The sequence below is a fragment of the Syngnathus scovelli genome, chromosome 8 (assembly GCF_024217435.2).
Source record: "Syngnathus scovelli strain Florida chromosome 8, RoL_Ssco_1.2, whole genome shotgun sequence".
Lineage (NCBI taxonomy): Eukaryota > Metazoa > Chordata > Actinopteri > Syngnathiformes > Syngnathidae > Syngnathus > Syngnathus scovelli.
The window spans coordinates 583,421-601,199 of NC_090854.1; the positions used below are offsets into that span (position 1 = coordinate 583,421).

General features: G+C 47.2%; 1 protein-coding gene and 1 long non-coding RNA gene across 2 annotated transcripts; both read left to right on the plus strand.

Annotated features, from left to right (window-relative positions):
- The first annotated feature begins 522 nt into the window (after positions 1–522).
- LOC125973206 (janus kinase and microtubule-interacting protein 3-like) lies at positions 523–8,879 on the plus strand. The gene is made up of 11 exons (XM_068651519.1): positions 523–648; positions 3,040–3,279; positions 6,755–6,811; positions 6,898–6,996; positions 7,078–7,175; positions 7,257–7,311; positions 7,432–7,497; positions 7,559–7,627; positions 7,704–7,781; positions 7,838–8,071; positions 8,151–8,879. The coding sequence occupies exons 1-11, from the start codon at positions 523–525 to the stop codon at positions 8,265–8,267; spliced, it is 1,239 nt and encodes a 412-aa protein (XP_068507620.1). The 3' UTR covers positions 8,268–8,879.
- Positions 8,880–10,023: 1,144 nt separating this feature from the next.
- On the plus strand, positions 10,024–10,562 carry LOC137840515 (uncharacterized). Its single transcript, XR_011087207.1, has 3 exons — positions 10,024–10,135; positions 10,313–10,359; positions 10,483–10,562. It is a non-coding gene; the product is annotated as an uncharacterized lncRNA (long non-coding RNA).
- The last annotated feature ends 7,217 nt before the right edge of the window (positions 10,563–17,779 follow it).

Genomic DNA, 17,779 nt, shown 5'->3' on the forward strand with positions numbered 1-17,779 from the left:
AATGGTGAGTACCCCTTTCGTCTTCCATTTATGTTAAACACTTCCTATTTCATGTCTAACAGTACTCGATTTAACAAATAACCATAAATAAATACAGTGTGGGCAGTCACGTTAACATATGTGATTATCCTGCCTAATATGTTTATCACAAATATGTCACTAATCACTAATATGTTTATTTGTTTATCACAACACCTTTGGACCTTCAGCAATCGATTATTTCCCTTCATCTACATAGAGACAGAACGATGGTGTCTTAAACATCTCATTCATTTCACCAAATAACTTCACGCAGGTGGATAACGGCCGTCTCGGTCACGCTATGTTGCGTGATGCAGTTTTGAAGAACCAAATGCATTTATTCAATGAATAAGTCAAGCTAGTTCTATGTTTATGATGTTGTAAGTTACGGTACCGATTGAAGTTGAGTTCGAAGCCAGTGGAAAACAGCGCTGCGTTTGTGCTCTCCAGGTACAAATGTTGTGATCTCTGACTGACGACCGGGCGAGACTCGAGTAAGAGATGTCCAAACGAGCTCCGGCAGGGCGGGCCAAGGCGGAGCGAACGGACGCCCTTCAGGCCGCCAATGACGAGCTGAGAACCAAACTGATGGACGTCCAGTTAGAACTTCAGCAGGAGAAGAACAAGGTGAAAACCTCAACAGACAGACACTGCCTGCCTCCCTGCCTGCCTCCCTGCCTGCCTCCCTCCCTCCCAGTTTTCCCGATGTAGATTAGACATGCGTGTGCCATGACTGTGTCAGCCTACATCAACAAATGCACCGAGGACGTCAGCACCACTAAGAATATCATCACCCGGGGCAACCAACGACCCTGGATGACTGAGGAGGTACGTCAAACGCTACGAGCGCGGAACTCTGCCTTCAAGTCTGGCAACAAGGAGACACTGAGGACAGCGAGAGCCAACTTGAACCGTGCCATCAGAATAGTGAAGCGAGACCGCAGTCGAAAATTTCAGGATCGTTTCCACGACGTCAAAAACATCAGGAGTATGTGGCAAGGCATACGGGCGATTACAGACGACAACTCACCCTCCCCCCCCCCGGTGGGTGTAGTTGATGCTGACTTTCTAAATGGTCTAAATAACTTCTTTGGGAGGTTCGAGGCACTAAACGGCACTCCAGCAGTTAAAACTGTCCCCCATCAGGAAGAGGAGGTACTCTGCCTTGACTCCGCCGATGTGTTGAAGACCCTGAGGAGAGTCAACCCCTGTAAGGCCCCTGGCCCGGACAACATTCCTGGGCGTGTGTTCAGGGAATGTGCAAGTCATCTGGCTGGGGTCATCACAGACATTTTTAACACCTCGCTGGGCCAAGCCACAGTGCCGGCGTGCTTTAAGACTGCCTCCATCATTCCGGTGCCGAAGAAACCTCAAATCACCTCATTTAATGATTACCGGCCTGTTGCACTGACTCCGGTTATGATGAAGTGCTTCGAAAGGCTGCTTAAAGGTCACATCGTTTCCAGACTCCCCCTATTATTTGACCCGTTCCAGTTTGCCGACCGGCAAAACCGCTCCACTCAGGAAGCCATCTCCTCCGTTCTTCACCTGAGCCTGGCTCACCTGGAGGAGAAGAACACCCATGTGCGGAGGCTGTTCCTGGACTTCAGCTCAGCGTTTAACACCATCATCCCACAGCATCTGGTAGGAAAATTGGAACACCTGGGCTTCAACACCCCCCTTCGCAACTGGCTGCTAGACTTCCTCACCAACAGACCTCAGTCAGTCCGGGTCGGACAGAACACCTCTGATGTCATCACCCTCAGCACAGGCTCCCTTCAGGGCTGCGTCCTGAGCCCCCTGCTGTGCACCCTGATGACACACGACTGCGTCCTCAGGTTCACCACCAATCACATCGTGAAGTCAGCAGACGACACAACGGTGGTGGGGCTCATCAGAGACAACAACGACCTGGACTACAGAGAGGAGGTGGAGCAGCTGGTGGGCTGGTGCAGAGAAAACAGCCTGATCCTGAATGAGGAGAAGATGAAGGAGATCATCGTCGACTTCAGGAAAAAACAGCCTCACCACGCTCCACTGATCATCAACAGCTCAGCTGTGGAGGTGGTCAGCAGCACCAAATTCCTGGGGGTCCACATCACAGAAGACCTCACCTGGACTATGAACACTACGGCACTGGTCAAGAGGGCACAGAAGCGCTTGTACTTCCTGCGGAGGATGAGGAGAGCCCACCTGCCCCCACCCATCATGAGGACGTTCTACAGGAGCACCATAGAGAGCATTCTGACAAGCTGTCTCTCTGTGTGGTGTGGAGGCTGCACCGCCTCCGATTGGAAGAACGTGAGGAGAGTGGTGAGGACAGCAGAGAGGATCATAGGGGCTCCTCTTCCCTCCATTCAGGACATTTCATCTCAGCGCTGCATGTCCCGTGCCCGTAACATCATCAATGACCCATCACACCCCCACCATGGACTGTTCTCCCTGCTGCCCTCTGGGAAGAGGTTTGCAGCATCCGCTGCAGGTCCACCAGGTTCTGCAACAGCTTTTTCCCTGCTGTCATCAGACTGTTGAACACTAGAACTGTTGAGCTCTAAACTGAACTCTGCATCACACATTCACAGAACTGTACTTTATGACACTACGGACCTCTATCTTGCACTATCTCGCACTACCAACTTTACTGAACTTGTATAAACCCTTTAAATAGAAGTTTAATACATGGTTTAGCATTCCTCTGCACACTCTTGAATACTGTTTTGCCTACTTGCACTATTGCATAATTATCACTGCTGCACTTTATACTTATTTTTAATATATATATATATATATATATATATATATATATATATATATATATATATATATATATATATATATATATATATATAGTATATGTATATATATATATATATATTTTCATAGGATATGTTACTTCTATTCAACTGCAATATCACTACTTTGTTGTAAGACGTATGCAACGGAATTTCGTTTTGTATGCACCATGTGCAGACAAGATGACAATAAAGTTTGTCTAAGTCTAAGTCTAAGTCATGTCAGGTCAGCTGTCTGGAGAGAGAGAGAAGTCAGGACCTGCGGGCGGAGCACCACCGTGCCACCGCCGCCATGACGGAACTCAAAAGCAAACTCCATGAGGAGAAGCAGAAAGAGTTAGCCATTACCAGGGAGACATTACTGCGGCAGCATGAAATGGAGCTGATGAGAGTGATCAAAATCAAAGATGGAGAGATCCAGCGACTGAATGCCTTGGTCCTCAGCCTGAGGGACGGCTCCATGGACAAGGTGATCCGCTCTATCCGTGTCTGACTATCCGCACGCCACGTCGGGCTTCGATGCGGCCGCTACCGTATTGTGTAGCTTGTCCCCAGTAAGCGTCGCGGCGCTCCGTTGCGGTCTCAACGGCCCGGTGTGGCGCAATGTCTGCTCAGGTGAGGAGGGGGGGCGCTTTGCTGGCGGAGGTGGAGGAGACGCGGCGGTGTCGGGAGACCGAGCGGTGTCGCCTCCACCAGGAGCGCGGAAGAAGCCCTGGCAGCGGCCCAGCAGGCCTGGCAGTCCCGAGCGGCCGAGCTCCGATCGGCTCATCACCAGCATCGGGAGGAGCTGAGCCGAACCAAGAGAGACTGCGAGAGGGAGATCCGCCGACTGGTAGGACTGATCAGATGCGCGGTGCGTGGCTATGTTCCCAATTTCGTTGTATACCTGCAGTGCAATGACACCTAAGGCATTCTATTCTATTCTATTTCACAAGAAGAAAATGTCCGGTTGCTCGCTTCGCTTTTGTCACAGCAAAGGTGTTCTAGTCGATTCAAGAAAAAAATTGGCCGGTTGCTCTCTTTGTTTTTGTCACAATTCTGGCAAATGAGTTTGCCCGCCTGCCTGAGCGCTCCCCGTTTGTACATCCAGACGGATGAGATCAAGCTGAAAGACAGAGCGGTTAGTGTTTTGGATGAAGCCCTGGGGCTGGCCACGTCCACCGCCTTCAGCTGCAGACTCAGGCTGCCGAGCAGCAGATCGCTGCCCTGAGGGATTCCCAAAGGGCGGGCCTAAACTACCCTGGAAGTGGGGTCAACGCCGCTACTAGCAATCCTCTTCATTGCGTAAGCCACCTCATCACACACTTGCAGTACGCATGACTTAGTTCGTTGCTGGAGGAAGGTAGCACAAAAACAGTTTTGAACTTTGAACGAGTGCTTGTGTGTGTGTGTTGCGGGGCGTTTTCAGTCTCAGGAGGATCGGGACACGCGACGGTTTCATCTGAAAATCGCTGAGCTCAGCGCAGTCATCAGGAAACTGGAGGATCGAAACGCCCTGCTTTCTGAAGAGCGCAATGAACTGGTAATTTATTGACGGCACGCTTGAAGGTTTGCGCTACGTTTGATGCGCGCCATCCAGCGAGGCACCCATTGCGCTTGCTTATTAGTTGAGCGGCGCGGCGAGTCGGTTGCCTGGTAGATGTCTTTTATTGGGAGCCAAAGCCACGATTCCGTTCAAACCGATGCAAAAGGAATGGATACGTTCTGGCCCGCGTGTTGTGCGTCTTTCACATCCCGCACTTCATGCTTGCAGCTAAAGCGACTGAGAGAAACAGAAAGCCAGTTTCTGCCACTCCTGTACAAAAACAAACGCCTGAGCAGGAAGAATGAAGAACTCTCGCTGGTGCTGTGTCGCCTTGAAAACAAAGTGCGCTTTGTCACCCAGGAGAACGAGGAGATGGCAAGCTTGGTAAGTCGACGCGGACAACGGCGGCGTGCCAACAGAGTCCACTGCATTTGTGTTCCACAGAGAAGGCCTAGTTCGCTCAATGACCTGGACCGCGGTTGCGGCCAGCAGGACGGTGAAATGGAGTTCCTTCAAGTTGTGGAGCAGCGGCACATCATCGACGACTTGTCCAAGGTCTTCAGGCAGGCGACTCGGTGCACGTACGGCAGCGCCGCGCTCGCTCGCTGTCGCCAGGAAACCTTTTCCGTCCAAAGCTTGGCCGGCGGCCGCCATCCAAAAAATTGGCCCCTTAAATTCCGACCTTTCAAGCAGGAGCATTGTGCGCACGCGTTTGAACACGCTTTAGACTTGTTTTGCCGTTTTCAGCAGCTCAAAGCTCCCGTTTTGTCAGCGCCTTTGCCACTCGCTGTGCGCTGAAAACGACGGACTTGCCCGGCTGCTCAGCCCGTCAACCATGAGCCGCGAGCGCGACGTCATTGTCCGTAGGCAGCTAGTGGCAAAATGCACCCTGTTAGAGTTGCGCTCGCTCCAACTTATTTTGCAAGAACCACACGGGAGACAAGTAAGTTCTTTTGGACACCTGCAGGTGGAGAGTCCATCCGTTGTACGAATGAAGTCTGACTCTCGGCTCCTGCACGAGCATTTTAATTAAGAGAAACAGGGTGGGTGTAAGAGTGGATTGAATAGAGGAAGCCCTTGACCTCTAGTCAAAACATAGCAAGGGGTGTTTTACGACTTTGTGTAGGAAGGGATAAGCGATAGGGATAAATAAGGGATAAATAATATTATTTATTACAGGTCGCAGTCAAAGTCAAAGCAACACAATGATACGATAAAGATAATCTGGAAAACCCTGACACACCCTGTAGTTGTCACTTTTGGAAAAGACGAGCGTCCCTCCAATCATCGCCGGTGACGTGTTTTTCAGGCTCTGGAGACAGGAGCTCATGTCAGAAATGTCATTGTGAGTCGCGTTTGTTTCTGCGCCGGAGCCGTTCGTTCCCTTTGCATCCAAAGAATCTCAAAGGCGGATTATTTGTGTCGACAGGAGAGAGATTTGCTGCTACGATACCGACGTCGAGAATCTCTGAGGAGGAACAAAGCGTGAGGTCCTGCAAGGTGAGTCTGTTTGTTTGCGGCTGCTTGGTGTTGCGCAAGATGAAATGGCCTTTTTCTCGCTATAGTTCCTCTCGTCGATTCATCGTGAGGTGTCGCTTCAGTTTGTTCAGAGAGATGTTTGCTTCCGCGCCCGCAGGTCATCGAAACATTTTACGGCTACGACGAAGACGTGTTGGTGGACCCGGACGGATCGTCCTTGTCTTTTCACACCGACAGAACCCCCGACACGAAACCCGAAGAGGTAGCCCGCCATTTCTGCCAGCGTATTGGCACCAAACATTCCTCTTCAGCCTGGAATCGGACTCGTCTTTGCGTCGCGGGTGCTTTGTCGCCGGTCTGACTGATTCTGGTACTAGTGCTGTGTTGCATTGGTGTGTGCATGAAGAGGCGGAGCTTCGCTACCGCCAGCTGACGCAAGAATATCAAGCGCTGCAACGAGCCTACGCTCTGCTAGCCCAGACCAGCGAAGGGGACTACGACGCCGAGAAGGAGATCAAGGTGGCGCCCCTTCCCGCAACCCCCGGCCGGGTCGCAGCCTCCCCGTTCTCACCCAGCCTCGGGTGTTCTCTGGTCTGAAAGGAGGAGGAGGAGCCTCCCTCCTCCTCCTTTCAGACCAGAGAAAAGCTGATGGTAGAAATGGGTCACTATCAAAGCAGAGTAGCAGATCTGGAGTCAGCGCTGAAGCAACAAGGACAGGTAAGCTCATCAATGAGCACACCTTTTTCTCAGACAAAATAGCTACATTCTTCAGTCACTCATCCGTCTGGCATTACTGGACCAACCCCCCCCCCCCCCGAACGTGGCTGGGAAAATGCGGAGAAAAGCAAATGTCATTTTCCAGTCAACCAAAGAATTTGTGGATGAAAATGACACAACATTCCAAAGCTGTCCACGCGTTTGTCTCTTCTCGAATGTCAAGTGGGTGGAGGAGAAGCAGCTGCTGCGTCAGAGCAATCAGCAGTTGGCCGAAAAGGTGACGGAAAGAAAGGCGCTGGGCGGAGTCGCTTGGCGTCACACCTGTCGGGAAGCCCCGCAGATGAGGTCTGACTGTCTTTTCAGGTCAGGCGGATGGAGGCGGAAGAAGCGCGTCTGAAAGAGCACATCCAGGATATCCGAGACCAAAACGAACTGCTTGAGTTCCGCATCCTGGAGCTGGAGGTGGGAAGACTCGCACAAGCGTGTTGAGGCCAGAGATGTGACGGACGGACGGACGGACGGATGCATGCCTCTGCCTTTCAGGAGAGGGAGTGGCGCTCCCCCGTCTTGAAGTTTCTGCAAGTCCGTTTCCCAGACGGCCTCAGCCCTTTGCAGATCTACTGCGAGGCCGAGGGCGTGAGCGTACGTAAGGCGTCCCTCGCAACCCTAACCTTAACCCGAGGTCCCAGAACACCTTACATTGCTCCTTGCGCCTTTCCCCCGGACATCGTCATCAGTGATCTGATGAAGAAGCTGGACATCCTGGGCTATAACGCCGTAAGTGTATGTCGAACTCCTTATGTTCGCACTCCACGAGACTCGGCGGCTCAAATGTGACTTTTGGAAGGCTTTGCGCTGAAAGAAGCTTGTTGACGCTGTGCCTTTGGGCTCTTGCAGAATCTCACCAACGAGGAGCAGGTGGTCGTGATTCACGCCAGGACCCTTCTCACCCTAGCCGAGAAGGTAACGCGCACGTCCACGCACGCTCTCGCATTCTGCTTATGTGACAGCAGCCTTTCCTCAGTGGTTAGAATACATCAAAGTGACCAAGTCAGCACTTCAACAGAAGATGTTGGACATTGAAAGTGAGAAGGTAGACAGACACGCGACATCAGCCAAGGGGAACTCCGGCAATGTGCCCCAACAATTCTGACCTTGAGCTGTGCTAGGATATGTTCTGCAAGCAGAAGGGCTACCTGGATGAAGAGTTGGACTTCAGGAAGTGTTCCATGGACCAGGCTCATAAGGTAAGCCGCCCTCAAATCTCCCGCCGGACCACTGATGGACGAGGATTGCGGCCCAGAGGATCCTGGAGCTGGAGGCCATGTTGTACGAGGCGCTACCGCAGCGGGACTGCCCCGCCACGGACGGCGAAAAAGCCAGCCACGCTGGCGTGAATGACGTGCTGACGGCGGATCAGAGAGAAGAGCTTAGGAGCGCCGTGGACCAATGGAAGCGAGCCCTGATGTGCGAGTTGAGGGAGCGCGACGCTTGCATCCTCCAAGAGAGAATGGATCTGCTGCACAGCGCGCAACAGGTAAGGGCCCAAAGCCAGCCCGGCACTTACTTGCACGCTTACTGGCTTTTGAATGCCACTTTCCATTTGTCCGTCCTAGAGGAACAAAGAGCTGAAAGAATTCATCGAAGCTCAGAAGAGACAAATCAAACAATTGGAGGAGAAGTTTCTGTTTCTCTTTCTATTCTTCTCCTTGGCCTTCATTCTGTGGCCCTAACACCAGCTGGTGAGTGAGCTCCAGCGGCACCGCACTCGACACCTCCGATACACTGCCAGCCGGTCTCAGACGTTGGCAGACGCTCCGATGCCAACGTATACCCCCCGCCACGGTGACAGAGGCACCGCGTCACACCGGCGCTCATCCAATCAGAAGGCAGGAAAAGCAAATTCACATGCAGGGCACTTTTGAACCAGAAGAGAGCGCCACAAAAAACGGTTGTTGCCCCAAACGCGCACTAAAAAGGGTCAGAATAACAAGAGTCCCACTGGCCAGCCGGGGCCACCCGTCCAGCTGTTTCTTCAGGGGGGAAAAAAATTGGAGTCACCGGTGAGTACATTTTGCATTTAGCTCTGCTTTTCTGCTTCTGTCTTCAAGTGTGTGGCATCCTGCGATCAAAGATTCAGCCAACCCCAAAGCGGTTGACCTCAACGTCCCACCACCATGCCTACCAGAGCAGGTGACGTGATGCTTTGGACATCCTTCCGTCTCAGATGCCCAAAAGTACTCTTTGCCACATCTGCGGCAATACGGTGTCTTTTCAAAGGTGCAAATAAATCCAGCGTGGGCGGAACACGCACGTCTTCGGTTTTTCCCGCTTTGTTTGTGTGACAGCTGTTGTGAAAATTTTATACAAATAAAGTTGTATAGTACAGGTTTGGCCAAGCCGCAACTCCCGAACCGCATGCGGCTCTTTTATGTTCATATCAACATTTGTGTGTGTGTGTGTGGGGGGGGGGTTGTGCGTGTTGGCTTCACTTGAGTTCAATTTGGTATTTTGGTCAAAAGCGCATGTGGTGAAATTCCACAAAGTAGGATGGGCAAACACATTTCTTTAAACTATGAGTGTCAATTGGGCTCTCGAAATGGCAGGGAAAAGATGCACAGCAAAACGAAAATACGTAGATGAACACAGGACGTTTTAATCAGAGTGGGAAAGTTTCTATTTTTTGTTGAACGTGATGGCAAACCATTCTGCCTGATATGTCAGACCTCAGCGCATTTCAAAGATTCAAATCTTCAGCGCCATGCACTTCAGCTCACTCCATGCTAACATTGATCAGGCGTCGAACCCGCAACATCATGCTTAAGAGGTGGCCATGCTAACCAGTGCGCCATTATGTCAACGCATAATAACTGTAAGTCTACTGATCAAAACAGCGGTTACTATATGACGTCGCTACGTCGTGGTCACGTGACGCAGACAAGACGTCAATGGACGTGGGCAGAGTTAACTTGTTTAAAAGGGAGTGGGCAGAAGAAATATTTAATTTATTTAAATCTATTTTGAGTGCACACCATTATGCCAATGCATAACAACTGTAAATCTACTAAACAAAACAGCGGTTGCTATATGACATCTGCCACGTCGTGGTCACGTGACATACGTGACGTCGATGGGCGTAACTTTCGCCGGAATTCAAATCCGCGGGGAGAGTTAACTTGTTTAAAAGAGAGTGGGCAGAAGAATTATTTAATTTATTTAAATCTATTTGGTGTGTGCGCCATTATGTCAATGCATAACAACTGTAAGTCTACTAAACAAAACAGCGGTTGCTATATGACGTCTGCCACGTCGTGGTCACGTGACGCGGACGTGACGTCGACGCCTACTTTACATCCCACCGATCACAGGACCCCTCGGCTGCATAACCGTGCCCCCTTCCCAACCAATCGGATTTGCTATACGCGAAAACGACGCCAATGGAAAGAGCTTCCGCCCAAATTTAAATCCGTGGGCGTGGCTCGCAGCAGGAAGTAGGAAAACGGCGGCGATGTTGACAAAGACACAGCGGATGGTAACATACGACTAACAAGAGAAATATTTTTATTTTCTGCTTGCAACTGGACCGTCCAGAGCGTACACGGTAAGTACAACTCATCGTTTTTAAAAAGAAGTACTTTTGTTGCCCTGAAAAGCGAGTGAGCGTGGCGTTTGTGGGGGACGTCGAATTTCGACGATTCTTTCTGGTCAACGGTTGTAAATGATTGTGTTGATTAAAAAAGAAAACTTGATGTAACTCTACTTTTAACTGCCGTTTCAGATAGATTTGGAATTGCATCACATCCAATTTTGCCTAGAGCGTACACGGTAAGTAACACTCATTGTGTTTAAGGAGATTTACGTTTGTAATAGCAGAAGTGTAGCCGCGTTGCGTTGTACGTGTGAAAATTGGTCGAGGCGAAATGTTAATGTTTAATTTCATTCCTTTAGGTTCCACGGTGTTTGTTGGCTGCAAGTTTTCCACTGCAAGAAGAGGCTCGTATCATTGACCAGGAGCGAGCTACAATGGTGAGTAGCCATAACATTTATGTTAAACACTTCCTATTTCATGTCTAACAGTACTTGATTTAACAAATAACCATAAATAAATACAGTGTGGGCACTGAAGTTAACATATGTGATTATACTGCCTAATCTGTCACCGAGTAGATTGTTGCAAAGTAATATAAGATCCAAAGTTGTAATTCAGAATAGTTTTCAAAAGAAGGCCATTAGAATTATATACAAGTCTGATTACCCTGAACAAGCTATTAATTAAATCACAAATTCTTCAATTCAAAGATTTGGTAGATTATCAGACAAATAATGTCTAACAGTAATTGATTTAACACATCACGATAAGTAGATTGAGTGTGGGCACTCTCAAGTTAACATATATGATTATACTGCCTAATCTGTTACAGAGTATGTTGTTGCCAAGTAATGTAGAATAGATCCAAAGTAGTAATCCAGAATAGTTTTGAAGAGGCCATTAGAATAATAAACAAATCTGATTACCTTGAACATAATAACAAGCTAAGTGTTTAATATGTCCTATGAAGTCGAAATTGGGCACCGTCATGTGGTGAAATTTGGAATTGCATCACATCCAATTTTGCCTGGGAACAAACAGATTAAATAAATCTTAGTTTTGAATAAGCCACTCCTTCTCAAACAAGTAAATTCTGCCCATTTCGCGCAGTAGATGTTCTGTTAATATCTAGTATTTATACAAAGTCATAATTTAAATTGCTTTCAACCTTCATTCATCGGTTCAACCAACATTACTCGCTCTTACTACCAACTTGTATTGATTTAACTAAGCGTTTAATACTTCCTATCAGGTCTCAAGGCAAGATTTGGCAAAATACAGTTTCAGCAAATCCAATTTTGCCAGGGAACAAAAATAGATTAAATAAACTAAATAAGTCTTCTTCCCAATAAATAAATCAGAAAAGTCTGTCTTGTAACCAGTCCTCTTCAAACAAGTAAAGTCTGCCCATTTTGTGCCGTAGATTTTGTGTCCATGCCTAGTATTTAAACAAAATCATAATTTAAACGACTTCTTGCCTTCATTCACTTTGGAAATTTGGAATTGCAGCAAATCGAATTTTGCCAGGGAACAAAAATAGATCAATTAAACTAAATAAGTCTTCTTCCCATTAAATAAATTAAAAAAGTCTGTCTTGTATCCAGTCCTTTTCAAACAAGTAAAGTCTGCCCATTTTGTGCCGTCGATTTTGTGTTTATGCCTAGTATTTATACAAAATCATAATTTAAAGGACTTCATTCCTTCATTCACTTTGGAAATTTGGAATTGCAGCACATCAAATTTTGCCTGGGAAGAAAAGTAGATTAAATAAATTTAATAAGTCTTACTACTTCCCATTAAATAAATTAAATACGTCTTACTTGTTTCCACTCCTTTTCAAAACAGTAGTTTAAAACGAGGGCCCTTCACTCAATCTTTAACCTCAACCCCGCACGTTGTGTTGTATCTGTGAATGTTGGTTGTGGCCAAATGATAGTTTTCTTTCATTCGTTTAGGTTCCAAGAAAACTTGATGTAACTCTACTTTTAACTGCCGTTTCAGATAAGCGGGTATTACGTCGCAGTCATGTGCCGCGGATATGACGTAATTGCCGGAACCTCCGCCAAAATTCAAATCTGTTGGCGCGATGGCCGTGAGCCACTGAGCAGCGACGATTATCAACAGAAATATCTTTATTTTCTGCTTGCAACTGGACCGTCTAGAGCGTACACGGTAAGTAACACTCATTGTGTTTAAGGAGATTTACGTTTGTAATAGCAGAAGTGTAGCCGCGTTGCGTTGTACGTGTGAAAATTGGTCGAGGCGAAATGTTAATGTTTAATTTCATTCCTTTAGGTTCCACGGTGTTTGTTGGCTGCAAGTTTTCCACTGCAAGAAGAGGCTCGTATCATTGACCAGGAGCGAGCTACAATGGTGAGTAGCCATAACATTTATGTTAAACACTTCCTATTTCATGTCTAACAGTACTTGATTTAACAAATAACCATAAATAAATACAGTGTGGGCACTGAAGTTAACATATGTGATTATACTGCCTAATCTGTCACCGAGTAGATTGTTGCAAAGTAATATAAGATCCAAAGTTGTAATTCAGAATAGTTTTCAAAAGAAGGCCATTAGAATTATATACAAGTCTGATTACCCTGAACATAACAACAAGCTATTAATTAAATCACAAATTCTTCAATTCAAAGATTTGGTAGATTATCAGACAAATAATGTCTAACAGTAATTGATTTAACACATCACGATAAGTAGATTGAGTGTGGGCACTCTCAAGTTAACATATATGATTATACTGCCTAATCTGTTACAGAGTATGTTGTTGCCAAGTAATGTAGAATAGATCCAAAGTAGTAATCCAGAATAGTTTTGAAGAGGCCATTAGAATAATAAACAAATCTGATTACCTTGAACATAATAACAAGCTAAGTGTTTAATATGTCCTATGAAGTCGAAATTGGGCACCGTCATGTGGTGAAATTTGGAATTGCATCACATCCAATTTTGCCTGGGAACAAACAGATTAAATAAATCTTAGTTTTGAATAAGCCACTCCTTCTCAAACAAGTAAACTCTGCCCATTTCGCGCAGTAGATGTTCTGTTAATATCTAGTATTTATACAAAGTCATAATTTAAATTGCTTTCAACCTTCATTCATCGGTTCAACCAACATTACTCGCTCTTACTACCAACTTGTATTGATTTAACTAAGCGTTTAATACTTCCTATCAGGTCTCAAGGCAAGATTTGGCAAAATACAGTTTCAGCAAATCCAATTTTGCCAGGGAACAAAAATAGATTAAATAAACTAAATAAGTCTTCTTCCCAATAAATAAATCAGAAAAGTCTGTCTTGTAACCAGTCCTCTTCAAACAAGTAAAGTCTGCCCATTTTGTGCCGTAGATTTTGTGTCCATGCCTAGTATTTAAACAAAATCATAATTTAAACGACTTCTTGCCTTCATTCACTTTGGAAATTTGGAATTGCAGCAAATCGAATTTTGCCAGGGAACAAAAATAGATCAATTAAACTAAGTCTTCTTCCCATTAAATAAATTAAAAAAGTCTGTCTTGTAACCAGTCCTTTTCAAACAAGTAAAGTCTGCCCATTTTGTGCCGTCGATTTTGTGTTAATGCCTAGTATTTATACAAAATCATAATTTAAAGGACTTCATTCCTTCATTCACTTTGGAAATTTGGAATTGCAGCACATCAAATTTTGCCTGGGAAGAAAAGTAGATTAAATAAATTTAATAAGTCTTACTACTTCCCATTAAATAAATTAAATACGTCTTACTTGTTCCCACTCCTTTTCAAAACAGTAGTTTAAAACGAGGGCCCTTCACTCAACCTTTAACCCTATTTATTCACCTTCTAGGCTAAGTGTTAAAGGCTAAGTGTTAAAGGCTAAGTGTTAAAGGCTAAGTGTTAAAGGCTAAGTGTTAAAGGCTAAGTGTTAGAGGCTAAGTGCCAGAGGCTAGGCGCCAGAGGCGAGTTTTTGTGGGCTGAAGTTTTAGTGGGGTTAGTGTGAATACAATCCAAAAGAATACAACAGAATACAATACAATAGAATATAATACATAGATTAAATTCAATAGCTCTTACTACTTCCCATTAAATAAATTAAATACGTCTTACTTGTTCCCAATCCTTTTCAAAAAAGTAGTTTAAAACGAGGGCCCTTCACTCAACCTTTAACCTCAACCCCGCACGTCACATTGTGTTGTATCTGTGAATGTTGGTTGTGGCCAAATGATAGTTTTCTTTCATTCGTTTAGGTTCCACGGTGTTTGTTGGCTATGTTTTCCACTGTCAGAAGGATGAAAATACAAAGTACAACGCTTGGACGTGGGCGAAGACGTCACCGGTGAGTCCTTCCTTCCTATTTATTTACCTTCTAGATGCTAGAGGCTAAGTGTTAGAGGCTAAGTGTTAGAGGCTAAGTGTTAGAGGCTAAGTGTTAGAGGCTAAGTGTTAAAGGCAACACAATACGAACAACACAACACAATACGAACAACTCAACACAATATGAACAACACAATATGAACAACACAACACAATACGAACAACACAACACAATACGAACAACACAACACAATACGAACAACACAACACATTACGAACAACACAACACAATACGAACAACACAACGATACTGCACTGAACAACACGATACCGCACTGAGAAACACGATACCGCACTGAACAACACGATACCGCACTGAACAACACCATGCCGCACTGAACACCATGCCACACTGAACAACACCATCCCGCACTGAACAACACCATGCCGCACTAAACAACACCATGCCGCACTGAACAACACCATGCCTCACTGAACGACACCATGCCGCACTGAAAGACACCATGCCGCACTGAACGACACCATGCCGCACTGAAAGACACCATGCCGCACTGAACAACACCATCCTGCACTGAACAACACCATCCCGCACTGAACAACACCATGCCGCACTGAACAACATTATGCCGCACTGAACAACATTATGCCGCACTGAACATTATGCCGCACTGAACAACACCATGCCGCACTGAACAACACCATGCCGCACTGAACAACCCCATGCCGCACTGAACAACACCATGCCGCACTGAACAACACCATGCCGCACTGAACAACACCATGCCGCACTGAACAACACCATGCCGCACTGAACAACATTATGCCGCACTGAACAACACCATGCCGCACTGAACAACACCATCCTGCACTGAACAACACCATTCCGCATTGAACACCATGCCGCACTGAACAACACCATCCCGCACTGAACAACACCATCCCGCACTGAACAACATTATGCCGCACTGAACAACATTATGCCGCACTGAACAACACCATGCCGCACTGAACAACACCATGCCGCACTGAACAACACCATGCCGCACTGAACAACATTATAACGCACTGAACAACACCATCCCGCACTGAACAACACCATGCCGCACTAAACAACATTATGCTGCACTGAACAACATTATGCCGAAATGAACAACACCATGCCGCACTAAACAACACCATGCCGCACTGAACAACACCATGCCGCACTGAACAACACCATGCCGCACTGAACAACACGATCCCGCATTGAACACCATCCCGCACTGAACAACACCATGCCGCACTGAACAACACCATGCCGCACTGAACAACACCATGCCGCACTGAACAACACCATGCCGCACTGAACAACACCATGCCGCACTGAACAACACCATTCCGCACTGAACAACACCATGCCGCACTGAACAACATTATGCTGCACTGAACAACACCATGCCGCACTGAACAACAACATGCCGCACTGAAAAACATTATGCCGCACTGAACAACACCATGCCGCACTGAACAACACCATCCCGAACTGAACAACACCATGCCGCATTGAACAACACCATGCCGCACTGAACAACACCATCCTGCACTGAACAACACCATCCCGCACTGAACAACACCATGCCGCACTGAACAACACCATGCCGCACTGAACAACACCATGCCGCAATGAACAACACCATCCCGCACTGAACAACATTATGCCGCACTGAACAACATTATGCCGCACTGAACAACATTATGCCGCACTGAACAACATTATGCCGCACTGAACAACATTATGCCGCACTGAACAACATTATGCCGCACTGAACAACACCATGCCGCACTGAACAACACCATGCCGCACTGAACAACACCATGCCGCACTGAACAACACCATGCCGCACTGAACAACACGATCCCGCATTGAACAACACCATGCCGCACTGAACAACACCATCCTGCACTGAACAACACCATCCCGCACTGAACAACACCATGCCGCACTGAACAACATTATGGCGCACTGAACAACATTATGCCGCACTGAACAACACCATGCCGCACTGAACAACACCATGCCGCACTGAACAACACCATGCCGCACTGAGCAACACCATGCCGCACTGAACAACACCATCCCGCACTGAACAACACCATGCCGCACTGAACAACACCATTCCGCACTGAACAACACCATGCCGCACTGAACAACATTACGCTGCACTGAACAACACCATGCCGCACTGAACAACACCATGCCGCACTGAACAACACCATGCCGCATTGAACAACACCATGCCGCATTGAACAACACCATGCCGCACTGAACAACACCATCCTGCACTGAACAACACCATGCCGCATTGAACAACACCATGCCGCACTGAACAACACCATCCTGCACTGAACAACACCATCCCGCACTGAACAACACCATCCCGCACTGAACAACACCATCCCGCATTGAACAACACCATCCTGCACTGAACAACACCATGCCGCACTGAACAACACCATGCCGCACTGAACAACACCATGCCGCACTGAACAACACCATGCCGCACTGAACAACACCATTCCGCACTGAACAACACCATGCCGCACTGAACAACACCATCCTGCACTGAACAACACCATCCCGCACTGAACAACACCATGCCGCATTGAACAACACCATCCTGCACTGAACAACACCATCCTGCACTGAACAACACCATGCCGCACTGAACAACACCATGCCGCACTGAACAACACCATGCCGCACTGAACAACACCATGCCGCACTGAACAACATTATGCCGCACTGAACAACATTATGTCGCACTGAACAACACCATGCCGCACTGAACAACACCATGCTGCACTGAACAACATTATGCCGCACTGAAAAACACCATGCCGCACTGAACAACACCATCCCGCACTGAACAACACCATGCCGCATTGAACAACACCATGCCGCACTGAACAACACCATGCTGCACTGAACAACACCATGCTGCACTGAACAACACGATCCTGCATTGAACAACACCATGCCGCACTGAACAACACCATCCTGCACTGAACAACACCATCCTGCACTGAACAACACCACCCCGTACTGAACAACACGATCCCGCATTGAACAACACCATCCCACACTGAACAACACCATGCCGCACTGAACAACACCATTCCGCACTGAACAACACCATGCCGCACTGAACAACACCATGCCGCACTGAACAACACCATGCCGCACTGAACAACACCATGCCGCATTGAACAACACCATGCCGCACTGAACAACACCATCCTGCACTGAACAACACCATCCCGCACTGAACAACACCATGCCGCATTGAA